Here is a 21,630-nt window from a genome sequence, read left to right as displayed (position 1 = left end):
AATTTAATTACCTAAAAAAGGGTAAAGTGCTACCCACTACTGCTTTAATTTTTCTGTTCTGATGGATTCACAGGTACTGCAAAGCAGCCAAAAGATTTAAAGTTTTGATTTGTACCACAGACCATTTTTCCCCTGTTGACTAGGCAATCACCCTTTTGTAGGAATGCAGCTATTTTGTGATCTTTTACTTAACATGAAACATATTTACTGAGCATTTGAGGACACCTGCCACCAATACTCCCTGAAAGGTAACAACTGTTCCATATTCAAAAACAAAGATAACAGTATCTTTCAAATTTAAATAAGCACACTGTCTGCAAATCACAGAGTTTGGTGTTATCCCAAATGGTGAAGCAATGGAGGAAAAAAGGGRAAAAAAAAGAAATCTTAACACAAAAATACCATTTTATTAACAATAGTTTTATTTTATGGATGTAATTTCATAAAATTTTCCAGGACAGTGTATGTGCTAGAGCTGCTCAGCCACAGAAATCCACTTAAGACACAAAACCATATACAACTAAATCCAAATTCACCCCACTTCATTTTAGGCCTGTTGGCGGGCATCTGAAGGAAGAGCTTAATCACCCAGGGTTTGAGGATTTACAAAGAGATGTTATGTCTGATTTACCTCTGAAGACATTTTCTTTCCATCGATTCTGCAGTGACAAGGCACCTAGATTAGATGTTAAATTACCTAATGTGAGATTAGATGAATTTAGGTCATGTTCTTACACACTGCAGGATCCTTCTCAGAAAAGGCAATAAACTAAATGTTGAGGTTATACCAGTGTAAGTAAAAAACCTTTCCACTCTAAAATTGTTCTATGCTTAGACAAGTGTGGATGAAAYCTGACTGTCTTTGTTTCCTTCATCATCACCTATAACTCTCAGCATACTGTTGGCTTCAAAGATGTATAGTTTAATTTAGTACAGAACCATCTCAATGATGGGAAATAGCACTTTCCCATTATTAAATATTTCTGAGACAGCACAAGATTACCCATTCACATCTTTTATGAGACTACTGCAGATAATGTATCAGCACATTTCCACTAACTAATGAAAATAAAAGTCCTGACATTTGAAACTCTTCTTCCTACAGTATTTAAAGCATTTCTTTGTTTCTACATATCATTTCATGAATTTAAAAATGTATCACTCTACAGGTAGCTTTGATTGCCGTTACAGAATAATTTCTATTTTTCACACTATTGAAATGCATTTCCTTGTCTCATAATTCACCAGATAACAAGAGCAGTAATCYTGAATGATCATTTGAAGCATTCACTTCCTGTAATTTCTGCTTTTCAGAAGTATTCAGGATAGGTCGATGATAATTCTGGAGAAGGTAATATTTATTTACAGAAGAGGGACAAAAAGCCCCAGATAAATCACACATTTTTAAAACCAGTTAACCTTGTCTCAGAATGATTAATAAAGAATGTTTTAGAGACATTTATTTAGTCCACAAATTTTGCATAGTTCCTTTGTGAAAGAAACATATGGGATGGCATTTTGTCCCTGCAGAAGTCAGTTGTACAACATTCATTAAGGTGAGCATGACAGCACTTTACTTACGCTCAGTTCTGAATGCAGTACATGATATTCCACATACAAATTAATGAAATGGAATTTGACACTATGAGAGTCTCCAGACAGAGTGCTAACCCAGAAAAACAGCTCATTCATGATAAATCTTAAGCGTATTTTAGTCCCCATCAAAAGTAAAAGGAAGTTCAGAGAAAGGATGGAATGCTTATGATGGTCTGATCTGTTCAGACAGAACAGCTGTACATGTAATTAAAGTAATTTGATAAATTATTTTTATGTTTTCTCAAATAAATATCACAATAAAATATTCTAATATATGGAACCCATCAAATGGATGCTTACAAGAGGGCTGACTTTTTTTTTTGGGGGGGGTTAAACTTAGATATACAGATGTATTCTACATTTATCCTTGCCATTAAATTGCACACTTCAAACATTTTAAGCAAATACACAATTATATCCCAGATTAAGGATGAACATGTTGAGCGAAGAAACAGTAACCTCAAGATTAGTAATAGAAATAGCTGAAGATCAGCTATGATGGTCAGGGCTCTCCTGGCTTGGTAGATCTCGAAGCTTCAATAGCAAGTAAAACCTCTTTTGCAGCTAAGAAAAAGAATTTGATCCAAGACAGTAACTTTGAAAACCAGTTACTACTCATTCTTTGGCTTGTTTACCCTGCACTCCAACAGTACGAGAACAGTATTAAGAGTGTCAAATGCTTTATAAGTTAGATATAACTAAAGATCTTATCTATAAATTCAACCCTGGATCCTGCAAATTAACTGTCCAGGTATTAACCTAGCAGAAAGCTGAGGCATCTGCATGCTAATTGTAAGAAAGGGACCGACACGGAGGCTGATCTCCCCAGACTCTACTCTTGAAAAATCCACGCTGGGAAGCACAGAGGCAGTTAGGTATGCTCAGAGATGCAGACTCAGGCCATTACACAGAACTTTGAGTGCCAAGAGCCACGTGCCTCTCCTCAAGGCCAGTATCACTTAGTTACAGAGTAAATAAACAATAGAAATGTTTTCCTGGTGTTAATTTTTCTTAGGCTTCTACATACGCTACTGAGAAAAATACTTAAGGAGAGCCCTAATTTTTAAAATATGTCTTGCAACGTGGCTGTTTAGATTATAACACAGCACATACACACAAAAAAGAACATTTTAAACAGGGAGAAATTGGAAGTAYGTTTCAACTTACTGAAATCGCTAGAAGACTCTTCAATATGGCATATCTAAACAAACATGCTTTTCAAAACATCCAGCTTAATTCTCAAGTTCTACTGAAAGTCTGAAGCATCTTTACAGGGAAAAGGGAGGTTAATGTATGTGCCTGCTTAGTGACTCTTCTTCCTCTGATAAAATGGGAATCTATCTTTTAATAGAGAAAGGCAGGTTTTTTTTGTTATTCTTACTGCCAGGTCATTCCTACTTCTCAATTTCACAACTGTCAATTTTATTCACAAATGAAGTATCTTGCAGCTAAAAATTATTCTACAAAGTCCTAGAGATCTATATCTGTTAGTGCCCAGTCTCCTCAACCCTATGCATGTTTCTTCAGCTTTCTGTTTTCATTCAGTTACAGGACCACAATTTCAGTACCAAGTCCATCAACTCCACAGCCAGGATGCATTCTCTCTAGYACTCACTTTGGTCAAGGGGTCATGTATCTTACCATCCAAAATGTAGCAAACAGCTATTTGATTAAAAATTTTTGGGGGACTTGTCAGACCTTAGGTAGTTCTGCCCTGTTGTTTTTAAAGACATTACTTCTCCTTCTATGTACACCTAGCGTCACTTTTCCTCACACAATCCAAATATAAAGAACAGAGTTCTCTACTAGCTTATCCCATCTGTATAAGGGACACACAATGCAAAGAACAACAGATTATGAATCCTTTGATCATGCAAAGTCCACTCTAACTTCTCAGAAACAACCAACATGGTTTATCTTCCATTACATTTCATATAGCAGTCAAGAAGGGATTTTAAGTTCTCCTCCTACATGTAAAATTTCAGTTATCTTTTATTCTTACCTAAAGTTGCCCTAAAACATCTGAAGGGGGAAAGCTTTTTATTTATTCTAATTATATAGCATTAACCCTGGAATCTCAGCAAATGATGAGACTTATTCCGACAAGCACATAAAACCGTACAGGCATCAATACAGTAACTTTTACATACAACCAAAAATGGCTTCAGAGAAGCCAACTTGAAAGAAACCAAAGTTTCACTAACATGTCAGTAAATGTTAACAGGCTTTAATATTTCCTTTGATGTGATATTCCACCTACCAAAGGTGAGACCTGGGAATGAAGACAGGGGAAAAAATGCTGTCAGTCCCTATTACAGTCAAAGTAAAATGACAGCCAAGTTATAACTAGTGAGGCTTCAATATATCAATAGTTTTATCCTGCTAGAGGCCAATTTTGACATAATAATGAATGGCTGAGAAAGAGCTGCTTTCATCCAGGTCATAATGAGAGGTAACAACATGCTGCAAAGGTTGTGAAATGCATGTATGGGAGGAGSAAGAAAATGGGGTGAGGTTGGGACATAAAAAAGTTGGAAGGAAAGTCAAGAAGTTCATTRTATTAAAAACCATCTAGGATAACTGCAATTAGCAGGAAGAAACTCACTACATTTTTGACATTGCCCATCATCCAAATAAACAACAATTACTCTACACRCACATTTCAACATAACCAGAACTCTGATCCCAGCTCCCACAAACCAACTGAAGCATATTTCTGTACAATTCCATTTGTAATAAAAAACAGATAGTAAAGGAAACATGTTTCTTTGTGATTTTGATTTACACATCTGCAGACATTTACAGTATGCATGTATTTTCAAAAAATGCTGAGCAAGCTGAAGTAGGAAACTTTTCTTAATGGGCAGACACGAGTGTGATTCAAAAAGAAAATGAGCTGTGACTGACATACATATCTATCCCATCAATTCTGTTTCCAAACCAATATTATATTAGAGCACCAAGTTAAAGAAATACCAATCATACTAAAATCATCAGACTTTGGAAAAATTTATGTCAARGAAATGTCATTTAGATAGGAGACAGGGGGTGAAGAAGGAATTTCAGTTTTCCCATCTCTCTGAGAGAAGACCTGAGGTTAGCAATGGTTGCCCAGAAGAAATCCACTGCACAGAGAAGCAAAACATCCTTCAGCAACACAGATCTAGAAATTTCTTTAAGGTGTTTTAAATCGTAGATTGTCATTTTATGAACACATCAGCAATACACCACTCACAATAACATTAAATATTAGCACTGGCCTCGGTGAAGTTCTGCAAAGAACCATCAGGAAAAAACAGGAAAAATGATAAAATCCTTGCAGAACCTCTTAGGATGTACAGAATAAAGCTGCACTAGAAGCAGACATGTAAACAACCTTGAAAATTAAATTAAGATGACATAATTATGCAGGTCAAAATTACACAAAATCCTCTCCATATTTAATTACTAGTTCGGAAGATGTTGTGATTTCCTGGATTATGTCCCATTCCATTTTTCTCCAGCTTACTTCAAGTCATTAAAGGTACCTCTTTGTCAGGCCTGGAGAATGAAATCTTCTCTTTAGTCATTGCACAAAACCCAACAGAAGTGGCAGATCTGAACCGAAGGAACCGTACCACATAACACTACTTGATATCCATGTCCACTCCAGTCATCCTGAGACTGTCAGTAAGGAACTAGAGTCACTCAAATGCTGCTGCTTTCTCATGCTGAAAGGAGAACTGAAGCTACAGCACAGCTTTAAAACTGGGCTTACGGTTCATTTCATTGACTCATTCACTGCTGTAGTGAGAGGCTGACAGAATGCATCATCAGCTCTGCCCAAAGAGTCCAATTACCACCACTGGGAAACGCAGCCAATGGCACTAGTTTCATTTCACATAAGCCACCACACAATCATCAGTTGACAAGTACTTTTGGGAACTAACCACCTGGGCTAGAGTCTAACTGGCAAGCTGAAGGTGAAAAGCTCTGTATCCTATTACTAATCCCCTGAGCTATATACTCCCCAGCTGGTAGTTCTGTAAAGGTTCACACAGCTTTATTTGAAAGGCAGCAAAAGTAGATACAGTTTTCTTTAAAAAAAAAAAAAAACTCAAGAACATCCAACCTTTTCATAAAATAACCTCTCTGGAAGTAGCAGACTGTACACATTTTACAAGAATAAACAAGCTTCTCTAATATTTATCCACAAATTGGGAGTGAGAGATCATTAGTGCAAATTCTGGCTGACCAGCAGCATTTAATCTATAAACTTTGGGTATCCTAAATGGTCCATTAGAGAACAACAAATTTCTTCAATCAGTCTAATCTCTTTACTGGGCATGTTTTGCTTCCAGGCATGAATGCTCCTTGGTGAAATTTCCCCTTCATAAGGAAGATAGAAAAGACTGGTGGAKGTGGCAAATAATATTTGGTTTAAGCTAGCAGGAGAAAGAGGAACACCAAGAAAGGCAAAAATTGCTTCAGCTGTCTTCTGAGGAAAGTTCACAATATCTTCAAACTTGAGCAGCTGATAGTTTGTTGGCAGCAGGTCCCCATTTATTCTCAGTGCTGCTGCTGTGTTTGCAAGCCATAAATAGGACAACACAGAAACAGCATTTGAGTTAGAATTTGAAAGTTCTTCTCTTAGTGACTCATATTCAAAGGCATAGCSCTCATTTAAACTACATTTTCCTTTACCGTTTTGCCATTTAAACATTGCAGCTAAGCGCTGTGGAACGTTTTTCAAGGAGTAAAGGCTTGGCTTGTTTTTGTACAACATTGAATAAATCCATGCCCGTGGGTCCCTTACTACATATAAAGCTCTCATTGAAGGTCCTAGGATTTCCTGAAAGAAGGGAAGCTTTAATGTCCAGCTCCCACTACTTAAACTGAGAACAGGCCGTGCACTGGGATAATAGACAAGGTGCCTCCTCAGTTCCCTAATATATTCAGCATCTTTATCTTGACTTGTTCTTGCCCTGCTTCTTTGTTCTGACAGTGATTCCCTCCTTTTGGATCTTTTCTTTTTGTCTCTGCTTATGGCAGAATGCTGAGGAATTTTACTTCTGCTGGATTCATATAAATTAATGTTTTGTAAATGTAACTTTGTGTCTCGAGTTAGAGACTGGAACCACCCATGGAGAAGTCGAAAATGACCATTCTGGACATCAGAAGCCTTCCATTCACATGGATCTACAAAGGAATTAATTTCAAATTCAGTCTCAGGAACTTCTAGATAGGGTGTAGGTATCCTGATGTATAAGAAGTCACTGCTATTGAAAAACAGCTGTTTTAAAATTTCTGCACCAGAACCAGGAAGTGAAGTAATGATAACATCTGGCAAAACAGTGGGATTTCCTTCTAATTGCTTGTCTTTATTGCCTTTATCATGCTCTAGCCTTGTCATACCACTGCTCCACTTTGCACAGATGGGCTGCGTACAAGTGCTCCACACATCTATCAGCTCAATAAGCCACAGAGCAATAACCAATATTAAGATCCAACGTAACATTTTACTGAAGGAGATGTAAAACCGCCACTGGAAAGCCAGTATGACCAAGCTAACACCCAAAATTACCCCTGCAATTATGTTCACTTTGAATCCAAATGGGAAAACCATCCTACTATGTTGTATCTGTTTTTCCACAGATTGAGTACCTAAACCAAACTTGGTCACTTTGTTTTCACGAACTACTTTGGCAAAACCACCAAATCCCAAGTAATTGAATCTTGTCTTTAAATCCTGATAGTCAGTCACAACAGAGACAGTATTTTCAGTGTTGTTGACATTGAGTGAAATCTGAAATCCAGATTTTGCACTGTCAGTGAATCTGCAGTTAGAAACATTGACATATGGGCCATAGAAAAGGTAAACAATCCTTGTAAGTGTGGTTTTCATGGGAAAGGTAACATTTACAAACTGAGTCCATCGCTTTTTGAATTCAGCAGCCTGCTCTGCCTCCTGTATCCTAGCGACGGGACTACTCCCATGATGATCAAACCAAAACATTTTATAGTGGGCATCCCACACATCCATCATAGCCCCATGGTACTTGTTCTTAAACTTATAGGGTACATATTTAAAGTCAATGTCAAGATTATGAAAAAAGGCACTGACTGCATTAACAGAAGAGTCTTCCTCCTTCTCGATATGATCCACAACTAGCAACGTCTGAGAATTTAAGAGCAGCAAAGTGCGATACACACTTTTCAGTTTCATTACTGATGTGTAAGCAGATACTGCCTCACCACTCACAAACATCATATCCTCCACCTGGGAGGCTGTTATAATTTCTCCCGTTGAGTCACCAACCTCATCACCAATCCACTTCAGCCACTGGGCACACTCACCAAGCTGCCCTTCCCAAGGCTGGTTGCACTGGCTTGTAGGAGACGGAGCAAACACCAACACATTGTTCAAGTGGCTGAACTTAGGTCCATAAAGAGCCTCAGACACAAACACCTGACCATTGGGAGCAAAAGTAAATGAGTTCTGATCCGGATGCTCATGTCCTGGATTGAAACTTCTCCACCCATCAATCCAGGCATACGGCTGAAAGTGAACAATRTCATAGACGGCACGGCCGCCGAGCTTCCCAGACTTAAAAGACACAAAGGTGTTTGCCTGGCTGCTTGGCAGCCCAGCCCCGTATGTAACGACTCCCCAGTTTGGAAACACATGCATCTTGGCGGTGCCGTAGCCAGCGGGCGGCTGGGGAGGCAGCTCCGCAGCAAACCATATGAACTCTGTRTGCAGCGTGCTCCACCGCTGCGCCGTGGACGGCACCATGGGCCCRTCCTTGGGTCTGTGCTTTCTGATCTGCTGGGCCAGCCAGTTGCCGGCTCCACTCCTCATGACAAACTTATCCAAGAAAACCAGCTGGCTCTCGGGACCGTAAAACCAGTTGTAATTAGAATCCGCTATGCCCACAGTCCTCTGGAAGCCTGGCAATAGGGTGGCATAGTAAAACCAAAAGTGCATTTTGAGCCAATTATTCTCCAAGTTGTTAATACCAAAGTGGCGCTGGGCCAGGAAAACATACTGGGTCACTGATTTGGCTGTGTAACTGCCATAAGCTACACCCTCATCCAGAGATCCATCCACAATATGATTGAGGAGAAACATCGTTTTCTCCATCACATCAACAACAGTATGTTTCCAAATATTTGCCTGAGGTTCCTTGTCCACACCTGTAACTAAAGCCCCGGTAAGCAGAGCGAGCATATTAGTTGCTTGGTGATTATGAAGAAGTTGCTTTCCCCACGCACGAACCTTTGAGTACTCATACATCTCCTCGCTCACGGACCGTATCTTCTCCAGGTATTTTTGTCTTCTCCCGTTTTCCARTGAATTATACAAGAAGTCAAAAGCAGTGGCAAATCCTGTTAGGGAGTGACCAAGTGGCACTTCATCTCCAGGTGCATTCTCAACCAACCAGTTTTTGTAACCAGCCATTCTATCCATATATTCTAGGACAAAATCAAGTGCAGCTTTATCTTCAGGGCACAGCAAACAATAAAATGCTAGTGGTGGCAGATTGTTACCATAAATCTCATTCCACTTTGCAGCAAAATCAACATGCTTGGGTGGAGGTAGGTAGTATAATGGGTTGGATAGCATAACTATCACTGCACTTCTGATAGCTCTAAATAGATGCAAATGGCTTGTATGAGCCTTCTGTCTCAATTCCTGGACGTCCTCAGCATCGAAATACAAGTTTGGATGATGAACAGTTTTTTTCAGCTTCTGCTCAGCACTAAGATCTTGCAGTTTCTCTTTCTCAAACTGATCTACATTTTCTATGAAAGTCACCCAGTCAGAGTAATTGTTTACYGATTCTTCAAGAGTGAAGACAGCAAAGGTCATCAATGCTAGGAGTAAGGTATGTCCTGTAAACACCAGAGCCATGATCCATTAGGCAGTTCCTTTTTCCCAGGCAAGCATTTCCTAACAAAACACAAAAAAATCAGTTATCAAACCTTCATCCAGTTAGTTAAAAAAAAAATAAAATAAGGCTTTTTTTTTCTTTTTCTTAAAAGTCTTAGCTTGTACAGTAAATTCTAACAGATACACTCAGCTGACTGGCAGTCTGAGGCAYGACACTGAAAATAGTGTGGCTGTTGAAATCACAAGTACCTCGGCTGTTCACACTTTTCTTAGAAGCAACACTAAACTATAAATACTAGAACTAGAAGGAAAGTAAAAACTCCAAGATATTGGAGTCTGTTGACAATACAGAGTAAGAAACTGAAACACTGTATTCCTATGTGGGAAAATCCAGAGAAAAAAAAAAAAAAAAGAAAATAGAAATTGAGAGTCATAAATTTACTTTTACAATTCTTCACTCAGGTCAGCTTTCACTTCTTGGACTCAAAAAAAAACCTGCACTGATCACAAAAATCATAGAATCTGCTCAAATAAATGCTTTGCAACTGTTGAATTAGGGAATTTACAGCACTTGGAAAAGAGATTCAAAAGCTTAAGTTATTCTCTTGAGACTTCCCTTTATCTCTGTTTGTACACACATTCTTTCCGGCAGATTTTTCTTCTTTTCTCATAGGAGAGTGGAAGGAAAAAAAAAAATAATAATATTAATCAACAGAAATCCTCCACTAGCTTCTTCTGACGAAACTGCGGTCTTTTAATCAACGCTCCCTTCTGCTTGTGAAAGGTGCGTCTGAATTACTAGACTATTGACATATTTTCAAGTCTTYGCTCATCTTATCTTCCAACAACTGTGCCCAAATTTTGCCTTCACTATGCAGATAATCCTACATCTCCCTTATGAAGCAAAGCAGAAATGCAGAAGGACAGCAGAAAGCCAGTACTTTTTTGCTAAAAGTGACCTTTCATTTCTCTGCGCACTCCGCRTGTTGCTTCTTCCGGTGGAAACACAAACATAAGTTCCCTGAAGGTGCACATAAGTCAAAACACACTTTATAAGTACTTATAAAGTTAAAGAACGGTTAACTTTTAAGGCAGAAGGAGAGTCAACATGCTGAAAATAAGACAATATAGAGGCGTGTTTTGAAAGTCCCACAACATTTATCGTTGGCAGAGCAGAAGGACGGGTTGGCCACCTCAGCCCGCTTTATTCTGCCTTTTCCTGGGTGGCCGTGAGGTCTCAGAGAGGTTTTCTTGTCACCCTAGCACGAGTAACCGAAGCAGAAGCACCTCAAACTCCCCAGCAGGACTAAAAATACAAATATGATATGAAATAATAAAATAAAATGAATGCAAAAGCTCCGCCGCGACTCCGCGTGGAGTATGTAGGCGGGGGGAAGCTCGAGTCTGCCCCAGCCGCCCGCGGAGCCCGGCCGGAGCCCGCGCGGCCGTTACAGCGGGGCCGTTACAGCGGGGCCGTTACAGAGCGGCCGTTACGGCGGCCACCGCGGCCCTCGCGCCGCCACCAGAGGGCGCCCAGCGCCGCCCGCGCCGCCGCCTCGGCGGGGCCGCTCAACTTGCCCAAGTTTCGGATCGAGCCGCGCCCGTTTCCCTGCCCTGGGGCGGCCGGCAGCGCCCACCTCCCGCTCCGCCGCCGCCGCGCGTCCCGTCTTACCGGGCGCTGCTCGCCGGGCAGGCGCGATCCAGCCCGACCTGTGCGGGCGGCGGCGCCGCCCTGGCTCCTCCGGCGCTGCCGCCACTTCTCGCTCGGGCTGGCCGCAACTTGGCGTCTCTGCCCCGGTGCGCCGAGCCGCGGGCGAGGCGCAGAGACGCCCCCCTGGGCGGGAAAAGGGGCCGGGCCAGCGGCGTGCRCCGCTCCACGCCGGGCTCCGCTCCGAGTCCCCGGCGGCGGCCGCCACCGCCGCCCCTGGTGCCGGCAGCGCAGCCCGGGGGCAGGGCCGGAGCGGAGCCGCGAGCGGCGGCGGGAGGCGGGGCCGGCGCGGGGGCCGCTCTGCTGCGCTCAGCTCAGCTCAGCCCAGCCCAGCCCAGCTCAGCCCAGCTCTTCTCCGCTCGGCTCAGCTCCGGCGGCGCCTGCCCCGAGCCCGCGGTGAGGGGCGGCAGCGGGAGCCGCCCGGCCGCCGCCAGCAACTTTGTGAGCGCGGAGGAGGCGGCCGAGAGGCTCCGCGGTGGCTCGCGGAGAGCCGCCCCGCGCCGGCCCTCCGAGCGCCGTGCCAGCGCAGACGCCGCGCTCCGGGCGGCGCGTTAAAATGGCTCTCGCTCGGCCTCCTCCCAGCGCTGCCCAAGTAGTAAAAATAAATAACGTGAAACCTTGCGAGGTGCAAGCGCCCCTGCCCCCCAGCGCGGCGCGGCCGGGCCTCCCGCCTGCACAAGTTTCAATGCAGGTTAAAGCGCGGGAGATGTCGCTGGTGGTGGCGGCTTCCAGCCCCTGCCTGCTCTGACACCRAGCTACCCTTCATCAGAAAGAGATCCAGAAAAATAAGGGGTGTGCGACATCTTCCCCCCTAGTAGCTTACAAATTACCATGTTTATGGACTGTACCTCAAAGGATGTGTGTTTTGATCAAACCGAGAGCATGATTCACTACTCCCTTTTTACTTATTCTTTTTTTCTCCTCAGGCATACATTCTTCTTAACTTTTCCCCACCAATATCTTAGGAAATACAGTTGCATGTTTAAGTATTACTTAAGGTACCTAATGCACAACTATCTCATCTCCAAATGAATACATGAATATATAATGGTCATACATTATGGATATTGATTCTGTTTCTTGTATGCTATGGGGAGAACCTTAGAAAGTCTAAATTATTAAATTAGATACATTTCCATCAACAATTAAGTAGGTCTGGAGCAGTCCTAACCTTTCAGACGAGTCCTGTAGACACGGTAAAAGAAGAAAAACTACTGCCTGGATTGCCTGGATCACATCTTCCCACCAGAAACAAAGTTTACCTAATGGCCCGAGGTTGGTGCATCATTCTCTGACCTTGCAGCTGTAAAAATTTCTGCCATCTCATGCTGCCCAGCAAATTATTAGAGGGGGAGAGGAAAGGGAAAAGGTCAGATACTAAAACAAGCAAGAGAGGCCACATTCCCCTATAAAACAACAGAATCAGGCTGAAATACCCTGCAGATGGTAGCTACCCAAACCTTTTTGCTCTCTGTTCTCATTATACTCTGTATTATACCTAATATGTTTTTCCCAGCTGCATGGTTGACTCATTCTGGAGCATTTTGAAGTCTAAGAGAACAGCTCCTCCCATACGTTAGCAGGCAGTCCTGGAGGTGCAGAACATTTGGAAAGCTTTTCTTAGATTAAAATAAACTGTAAAGCTCTCCCAAGGGCCCTTCTCCCTCTACAGAATAGATGGTGAGTTCATAACACACACAGTTCTGAATCGCAGTGTGGTGCTTGCAGAGGAGCAAGAYAATGAATTATTGAATTATTTGTGAATGTATTCGCATATATTCACAAATGATAATATTTTGACAAAATCTCACATATAGCAGGGAGATATTTGTAAGGTATTCACTTTTTCTGAGAAAGTTATATTTCACAATATCAAAGATTTTACTAGTATAATAACTAAGGCTGATTTTCTGCTAAGCAAATTACAAAGCAAAAACATCCCTAACCATGTATGTTTGCATATGKTGTAGACTATATTTTCATGTCATTATGCTTCAGAGGGAAGTTAGAAAAGACCAAAACGATTCTTTGTTTCTCTGGAGACTGCTTGAAAAAGAATGCACCTGCTTGATACACTTGCATGAGACTCAGTCAGACTTGGACCTCTACTGAATTATATAAATCAGATTATTTCTCTATTATTTCTATATTCACAGTATTATTATCAAATCATTTAAAAAGTATATTTATTGGAGTCACTGGTAAAGAGTACTGGGCAAATATACTTGAGGTCTTGGAAGCACAGTTGAAAGAAGAATCTCCCGTATGAACTAGATACTTTATGCATAGAAATATTTAACTGAACAGGAAAAAAAATGTATCTTGTTTGGGAAGATGCTTTGAGGTGATGATAGCAAAGGATAGAGAAAAATTAATGAGAGAAACACATTGAAAAATAACAACAGCAGTGCAAGTGGAATTCAATTATTTTTCTATTAATATTTCCAACAGCAGAGATGCATACTATACTACACTTACTACACTAACTTACTAACTACACTAACTTACTAGTTACTATACTACAATTGAAAGCAAAACAAACAGACAAATCCAAATGGTTTCCAGGAGAAACAATGAAGTGAACCAGACTTCTGAGGAGTTGAACTGAGTTAATTAGAAATAGTGACCCTGGGTTGTAACCAACTTTTTTGCATAAAATGAGCATGAATTGCACTGGCCTTCTGCCTTAGTTGGATACATGATACTGTTTCAAGAGTGGTCAGTAAAATCCAGGTGACTTCCAGAACAACTGTTAATTGTAAAGGTAGCTATTAAAAGTCTGCCATTTAGATTGTCATTTACAGAAGCACTGAGCATCTGGCATTAACATAACATTTTTATGTTATGCTATTTTATGTTATGTTATTTTTATATTAACATGTTGTTATGTTTTCATATATTCTCCATAATTATGAATAGCTGAAATAGCTGAAAAATGACACTGTTAGACTATCAACAGGAAAAAAAAAAAAAAGCCATGCTATGAAATATCTACCATGAAGACAAGTTTGTGACCTCACTGTCACTTCCAGACTTAGTGTAAGAAATAATGGGTCGTTGTTGGAGATAAGCTGTGATGTAGCACTTCAGGGATAGCTTTCTGCATTGAYACCAAAATTAGCCATCTGAAAGATCTTGAAAATGCTAGCAGTGTTATCCTGCTTGAGCACGGGCCAAGTGCTAACAGATGGAAGTGGAGAGCGCAATAATCAGTTGGACTGAAAAAAAACCAAAAAAAAMCAAAMMCCCCCCCAAAAAACTAAAAAATCCAACTTAYCAGTGTCAAAAAGGTATAATAATAAAATTACAAAAGTTCATAAATGGACTGCTGTCGGATAAACAAAAGTCACTTTGACCCCTGTACATGAAAGAATCTAGGTATTTTAGGTAGGATTGTACTAAAATATGTTGGTATTCTGTATTAGTGCACTCTTAGAACTTCTGCCTTACTCCTTAAGTACTAGAAGTACGTAAAATTCCTAAATTTAAAGTACARCTTTTCCTAAAGAAGTATCTCAAGTTTTGAGGAAAACTTTGACCATGCAGGGCTCGATGTGGGTCTCATGACTTAACCGCAGTCTGAAATACAGTGTGTTCTCTGTTATTTCTTGCCCTGTAAGTGTAATTCAATGAGAATTCTTGAAACATGGCACATATGGCTTCTTTTTTAGCAGTGGACATGCAAGCAAACAAAATAACGGGAGCAGAGCACAACAGACAGGATCCTCTTATAAAATAATTAGTAGGTCAGAAGCACCTACCATCCACACAGAAGACATGGGTGCAATTATCTTTTCATCTAGAAAAATCTCAACTAAATCTCTCATCTGTTGGCTCTTTCAGCATATGATGCCCTTTTGTTCCAAAATAAAGACTTTCTATAGCAATCCTATGATGTCATGTTACTTTTAAATAAAATAATCACAGCAGAGAAACATGCACCTGTAAATAAATTATGTTAAAAGAATTAGAAAGAGGGAATTAGACCCTCTGCCTTTTAAGAATAGCTCTCATGTTTTGCTTTTAACAGGAACCAGCACAAATTGTACACTACATTATTGGAGCAGAGATTACTGCACATCAGGCCTCCCATTCTGGCTGTAGCACTGACTCCTGCTATATCCACCAGCACTTCATATCTGTATAACCACGTTACAGCATCACAAAGCCACACTATTAGCTAATGAACATATTTTTTAAGGGAGAAATCTGATGTTGGCAGTTTTATATTTACATTTACATTTTATTTTATTTAAGAAATAAATTGACGTGAACCATAAWGGATGTAAATGATTGTTATGTAAGACATTACTTTTTAGAGTTGAATGAATACTGGGGGGWCTGCATTTATTGTGGATTATGTAGAAAACAGCAAAAAAAAAGTAATATAACTGTATTTTCACTAATAGCGTGTAAGAATTGGAGTCAGTTAAAAGCAACAGCAACAAAATACAAGCAAACAAACAAGAATACGCTAATTCTATTAAAAATAAAAGAACTTGCTTAAGTTTATTGTACTGCACAAACACACTGCAAACAGAGTGTAACAATTTCTCCGTGTGATCGAGGTTCCTTTCTCTGATGTTCCCCAGGGTTGCCCTGGAGTGTTCCCTGCGCCTGGTGTTGCAGTCAGCACAGGCAGTTGTTGATGGTGCTGCCGCCAAAGGCCACAGAGCTGCCGTCTTCCTTTGTCCCAGCTGGGCCAGCCCCTCTGTGCCCAGTGCTTGGCACTCTCCCTGCCGCACAATTGCTTGTGCAGGCACCACAGGGCAGCACCATTTTCCACCAGCTTAAGTAGGCTGGAAACTGCACCTCTGCACCTTAAGCAGCTGAAGTATGTTGTGAAATTGCACCTGCCAGTTGCGCAAAGAGGTGGTTTTAAGCCCATTTATGGCCATCATAGATACTTCATATGAGCAAATAGGGCTGTTCTTATCCTCTTTTATGAAATGCAGTCTCTAGTGGAAGTGGTTTAGAAATATACATCAAGGATGTTGTTGTGTATAGCAGTGAGCCCCAAAGAAGATACTCTACATTAGGTCAGTACAACATGGCACAAAATTTCCTGAGATACTAAATTCAGTGGAACTGCATCTGTGCAGAACTATGTCTGTTCACAATTTTCACCATGGAAACTCATCACCAACTGCAGGAAAATGATTAATACTAAAATGCCTTATTCAAAGAAATAATTAAGTATTCAAGGTATACTGATTGTTTTTTGGTTGTTTGTACTGATCCTGTATTTGATTCATGAGATATGGTGTGTTGAGTAATTAGTCATAATCAATGAGTGGAAGAGGAAAGATTCTTCCCTAGCATCTTGCTGTCTTAAGAATCTCTTGAAATTAATTTCCTCACATAGAAAACAAGATCATCAGCCATTAAGTTTTGAACCAGGATGTGATAGATTCATGGGACTCATCAGTGAGGTGATGTTACTGTATGCTACAGTTTGGACTAGAACATCAGAATTTTCTGAGGTAAGTAAATTTTGTATAATAATGCTACAAATAATGTTTTATACCTTAACTATAAATGAAGGATACACACTAAGGATCAGAGCATTCAAGTCTACCTATATGTTGGTTCTGGTATAACAAATCTTATGATTTTTCATTTTAATGAAAGTATACCCATTGTAGCTTTGTAATCCTAATGAAAGCTTGCAGTGATCAGTTCACTGAAGTGTGCTGCTTTTTAAGTCTTTCTATTGACTTCATAAGCCTTGGATCTAGGCCTAAATCCCAGCACCTCTTCACTGGAGAAACCTCCACAAGCAGTTCCTAATATAATATGTTTATTTGTTAGCAATCATAAATCAGAATTAAGAGTTCAGAATATATTGTTCAGCTCATGAGGACTATATTTGAAAAAATAATTTTTCTGGACAAGCAAAAGCTAYGGAGATAGCAATTAAATCATAAAACTAAAAATAAAAACTAATATGATATACACTATTGTCTGCAAATTACATGMTTAAGGAGATTGTAAATTAGACATTACAGTCAGAGTACAACTACAAATCTTAACTAAGCATATTTTTGTAGTTCCATCCATTATACCAGTGTACAGATTTGTATGTAACAGATTTAGAAGCATTAAAAAACTGTAAAACTACAGTTTGAGTATTCTCAGGTTGGCAGCAGTGATTTATAGTATCTCTTGGTTTTGCTTTTTTATAAACCAAACAATATTTAAGACAGATATTAAGATGATTTACATCACAAAGAATTCAAACACTGTACTTAACTTGAACAAAGAATACCACATTAATAGGAATGTGGGCAGAAGTAACATGCATTAGTTCCGTCATTATCACAGTGAAACAGGCAAGTTCTCAATTCTAAGTGGAATACCACTGCTTGCAGCACAGTACTCTGAATTTATGCAACACTTAACCCATTCTCCCCAAACAGCTCAAATTATTTGCTGCCAGTAAAGGCCACGTTCCTCCAAATTGCAAACACTAAGGGATATCTTGCCTTACCCAGTCTTAAAATCGGTAATAGAATTACTGTGAAGTACTCCTTAGTGGTTCTACAAGTACTTTAAGGGTTGCTCAGAAAGAAGTGATCTACCCTTCCTGTTACACACAAATGCCAATTCCCAGCCGTTCCTATTTCCACGATGTTGTAGCTGTGATGGTCCCCAAGGCAAAGGGATGGATTTTGTAAAACTTTCCCTGACAAAATGAAGATTACCTTCCATATCAGTGTTTCCTCCCAATTTAACTGGCACATGGTGACAATGTATAGGTGGAGGAAGGAAATACTAAAAAACACTTCTTTGAAGACTACCTTAAAATAAACATGGAATTGTAAAGACTTATTGAACCTGTCCACATATAATGCTGTTTTGTTCTGCAGGAAGGATAGGTCTGGAATCACACCTAAGCATTGCTTAACAATTTGAGATGCAGGCTTCTAGAGTTAGTTAAAAGTTAAAGGTTTTCACTTTTCACTAGTATCAACTAATCATTAGCAATCACTAATCATTAGTAGCAACTGGTCAATTTTAGCATTTATTTTGTTTATTGTTAATGAGATCATCATTCATCTCTTCTAATTTAAAAAAAAAAAAAAAAAAAAAAAAAAAGCAATGTAGAAGTGCTAGGTCATAACAATATACCAATGAGGGGCAATAGATTCAGGCTGGATGGGTGACAGGCAGCACAGTGACACAGTGACCCATGTTATTTAGCCTAGAGTGCTAGGTCTGGGTTAAATCAGGTTGGATTTAAGCCAGATTTTTCAAAGGTTTTGGGGAAGCTTCTGCTTTTATTTTTTTTTTTTTCCCTGTTAAAGCATGTAGGCCTACAGATTACTTTTTAAAAGTCCTCTCCGCTGGTACTTCTGAACATATTTGTTGCTATTGTTATCTATATATCTTTAGTATATAACTAAAGGTTATATACCTTTAGTCTATAGGCTTTGCCCAAGAGACTGGTTATGTCTACACATCACAGCATAGTGCCAATGCAGATACCCAGCATAGTTGTAGCAGACTTAGCTAACAAGAATGGGTAACGTGCCCTATTAACTAAGCTTTTGCTTATGGCATATTCATATATCCCACATATTCACATATTCACATATTCAAAATTAGCCTGTCTCTTTCTTCCAGGGAATGGATGGATGACCATGCTGGAAAAGACTGTTTAAATTTCAGAGGACAGGGTTAGGATGGAAGTTGATTCATCTGCAGATGATTACACAGASAGGTGATATTGGAGGCCTTATAATTTAACAGCATGAGGTATGAAATGATAAAATATCTAGAACCTGAAGCTCAAGCCTTAATGATGTGTAAGTTGTACATTATTAACAGAGGTAGTAATTAAGGCTGGAAAAGCTTTTCAAAGAATATGATGGATCCTCTGTAATTTGAAGTCTTTAATTAACAGTGGGTATACCTCTCAAAAGATATTTTAAAATTTGATAATAAAAAGAATTACAAGGAGAAACACAGAGGTTTTAAACTCTATGAATTTTTCATCAYGTCAGACATTCATTTATGGTATTCATTCATCTAGGAAACTGGAAAAATACAATGGTCATTTATAAAGGTCATATAAATAGGTTTCTTACAGTGGCAATTGAATTGCTTTCTGTTCTGCTAACATAACTGCTTTTGGAACCAGCTCAAAATCTCTCAGCAACATAGACAAAAATGAATTTTGCCATCCAGACCTGGAGAGATAAGGTCCTTCAGCAGTCCTTCAACAATCCTTCAGCAATAAAAGAAGACACTGGAAGAAGAGGCAGATCAGAAACACAGGTGCAGAATCTAATGCCAAGTTGTCTGCCACTTTTATCTCCTTGGATCCCATACAGTAGTAACTCCAAGCCCATACATCCTGACCTTTCTAGCAACATTATCCAGCTAGAGTGGCTTTCCAGGAATTTAGCATATTTGAGGGAAGATAATTAAGCTGTGGCTGTTCTGCTGTCCGTTGCAGTTTAGTGCTAGGCAACTGTGTCTTTTGCGTTTGCCTGGAGTTGGCCCTGATTGAACTAATTATTCATTAAACTGTTGTGGAGCTGTTCAGAAGCCCATGTCAGCAACCTTTACAAGGCCACCTGTAACACTTCACAGTAAAATTTTAAATAAAAAAATCATATACAGTATATAGGACTTTGTTTTGCTTATGAGATTTTAAAAGGTCACAGCTGTACGTACAAATAAACTGATAAATATAAGGTCTTTTCCTCATACATGCATACACACCTACAATAGAAATCCTTGGCAGATGTAAGCAGTATGATTTTGATTGACAGGATGGTATATTCACAGAAAGAAAAATTCACTCAAGTGTGCTTTGCAAATAGTAGTACTGAAAGGCAATAGATGTAAGAACAAAAATATTCATCCATTTAACATGAGGTGTATGCCATCACAAACACTTCAGAGAACAYTTAAGGAGCCAGCATATTTCTGACATTCTTTCATTCCCAGAAAACATGGCAATTGGTGGATATATTTTCTATATAACTGCCAACAAGTATGGAGCTTTTGATTTTTTTTATGCTTTGCTTCTCTAATATCTGCAAATGAACCTGTCTCCATATCTGGATCTACAGCAATATATTTACAGTCACGAGAGCAGGAAACAAATACATACAAGAACACAAAGAGAGCCTATCCAACAACTCAACCAGTTCAGTTCCCTGTCCTGGCCCGTGACAATCTCACAAAAAATGAATTATCTCTGGCAGCCAGAAAGGCACCAAAGTGTCCTTAGTGAGTTCTGGACCTGTCCYGCTTGTCCTGTGTCCTCATATTTTGCAATAGTTTTGCAGAAAGTTCCAAGTTCTAGTTACTTTAGTCTAAAGCTGATTACATTGTGACACACACACACTACTACTGCAATAAGTTACAAGGAGTTGTTCAGACTCTTCCTTTTAAAATAAATAAATAATACTGATGATTGATGGGATCAAAACATTCCAGAAAAGCATTTAAATATCTTAAATCTATGTCAATAACTGAGCATTTTTCTAGTTATTTTACCTATCTACCTTTCTGGTTTACTCTGCTTTTTGGTGGTTCATATTCCAGGAGCAAAATTGCAAGGTTTTCCATGTAGCCCTCCTTTAGACCTACAAATCCCTCAAAAGCTAATGAAGAGCAAAATAATTACTGTTATGTCTTACTAATTAATAYGACTTTTCTGAATATATTGGAAAATAAACCTATTAAAATATCTGTTCTTTATTTGTTCTACTACAGAGCGATTTTTTTCCTGTATGCAGGGTATCAACATGTTAAATTGGCTGAGAAAATCAAGCAGAACCAATTGAATAAAAAGATAAGTGGTTTTATTCCAAAAATTAGAAGAACTTAGGTTATTAAGAGTATTAAAAATCAGAAGATTTGCTTTCAAAATCTAATATACACCTTCAACAATAAATGTGAGCTTAATAAACAGCTAGAATATAAGTACTTCATAYATTAAAGAATTTAAATATGTCACAAAAATTCAGCTTTTGTATTAGACTGCACTAGATTCCCGGTACCTGTTATTTTAAAATTTTCTTCCCTCCAAAATGGCAACAAATAAACAATAAMAAAGCCAAGAATTAACAAAAGGTGCTCAGAAGACCCTCATCTTCACTTAAGATTGTTAAAAATGTCCAGTTTAACTTCTTTCCAAGTCATGGAAGAAGTGTAGATAACAAATTAAGATACAGATAAGTATGTTGTAGATATCCCAATGTATATTGAAAGGAGTCTAATGTCTTTAATTGAGCCCAGCACTTTCTGAGGTTGAGTCTGTTGTCTACTTCTGGAATATTCAATCAACCTTTTGATCATTAACAGTAAAGCAAATTAATATCTATTTCATTCTTGCAATGCTATGATTTGAGATGTACAATATATTCGTTAAGAAAATTCACCTTGAAGATACAACCTAGCCCATAGCACTGAGGCTCATCTTTGTCAAATGTAT

General features: G+C 39.3%; 1 protein-coding gene across 1 annotated transcript; it reads right to left on the bottom strand.

The window, feature by feature from the left end:
• Positions 1-1,232: 1,232 nt before the first annotated feature.
• Positions 1,233-11,195, bottom strand: DSEL (dermatan sulfate epimerase like). The gene is made up of 2 exons (XM_026038701.1): positions 11,142-11,195; positions 1,233-9,529 (listed from the first exon to the last, which is right to left on the bottom strand). The coding sequence occupies exon 2, from the start codon at positions 9,488-9,490 to the stop codon at positions 5,840-5,842; it is 3,651 nt and encodes a 1,216-aa protein (XP_025894486.1). The 5' UTR covers positions 9,491-9,529; positions 11,142-11,195; the 3' UTR covers positions 1,233-5,839.
• Positions 11,196-21,630: the final 10,435 nt, after the last annotated feature.

Source organism: Nothoprocta perdicaria, unplaced genomic scaffold (genome assembly GCF_003342845.1).
Source record: "Nothoprocta perdicaria isolate Ctin4 unplaced genomic scaffold, notPer1 scaffold_216, whole genome shotgun sequence".
NCBI classification, from domain to species: Eukaryota; Metazoa; Chordata; class Aves; order Tinamiformes; family Tinamidae; genus Nothoprocta; species Nothoprocta perdicaria.
This window is presented reverse-complemented; position numbering and strand designations above follow the sequence as displayed.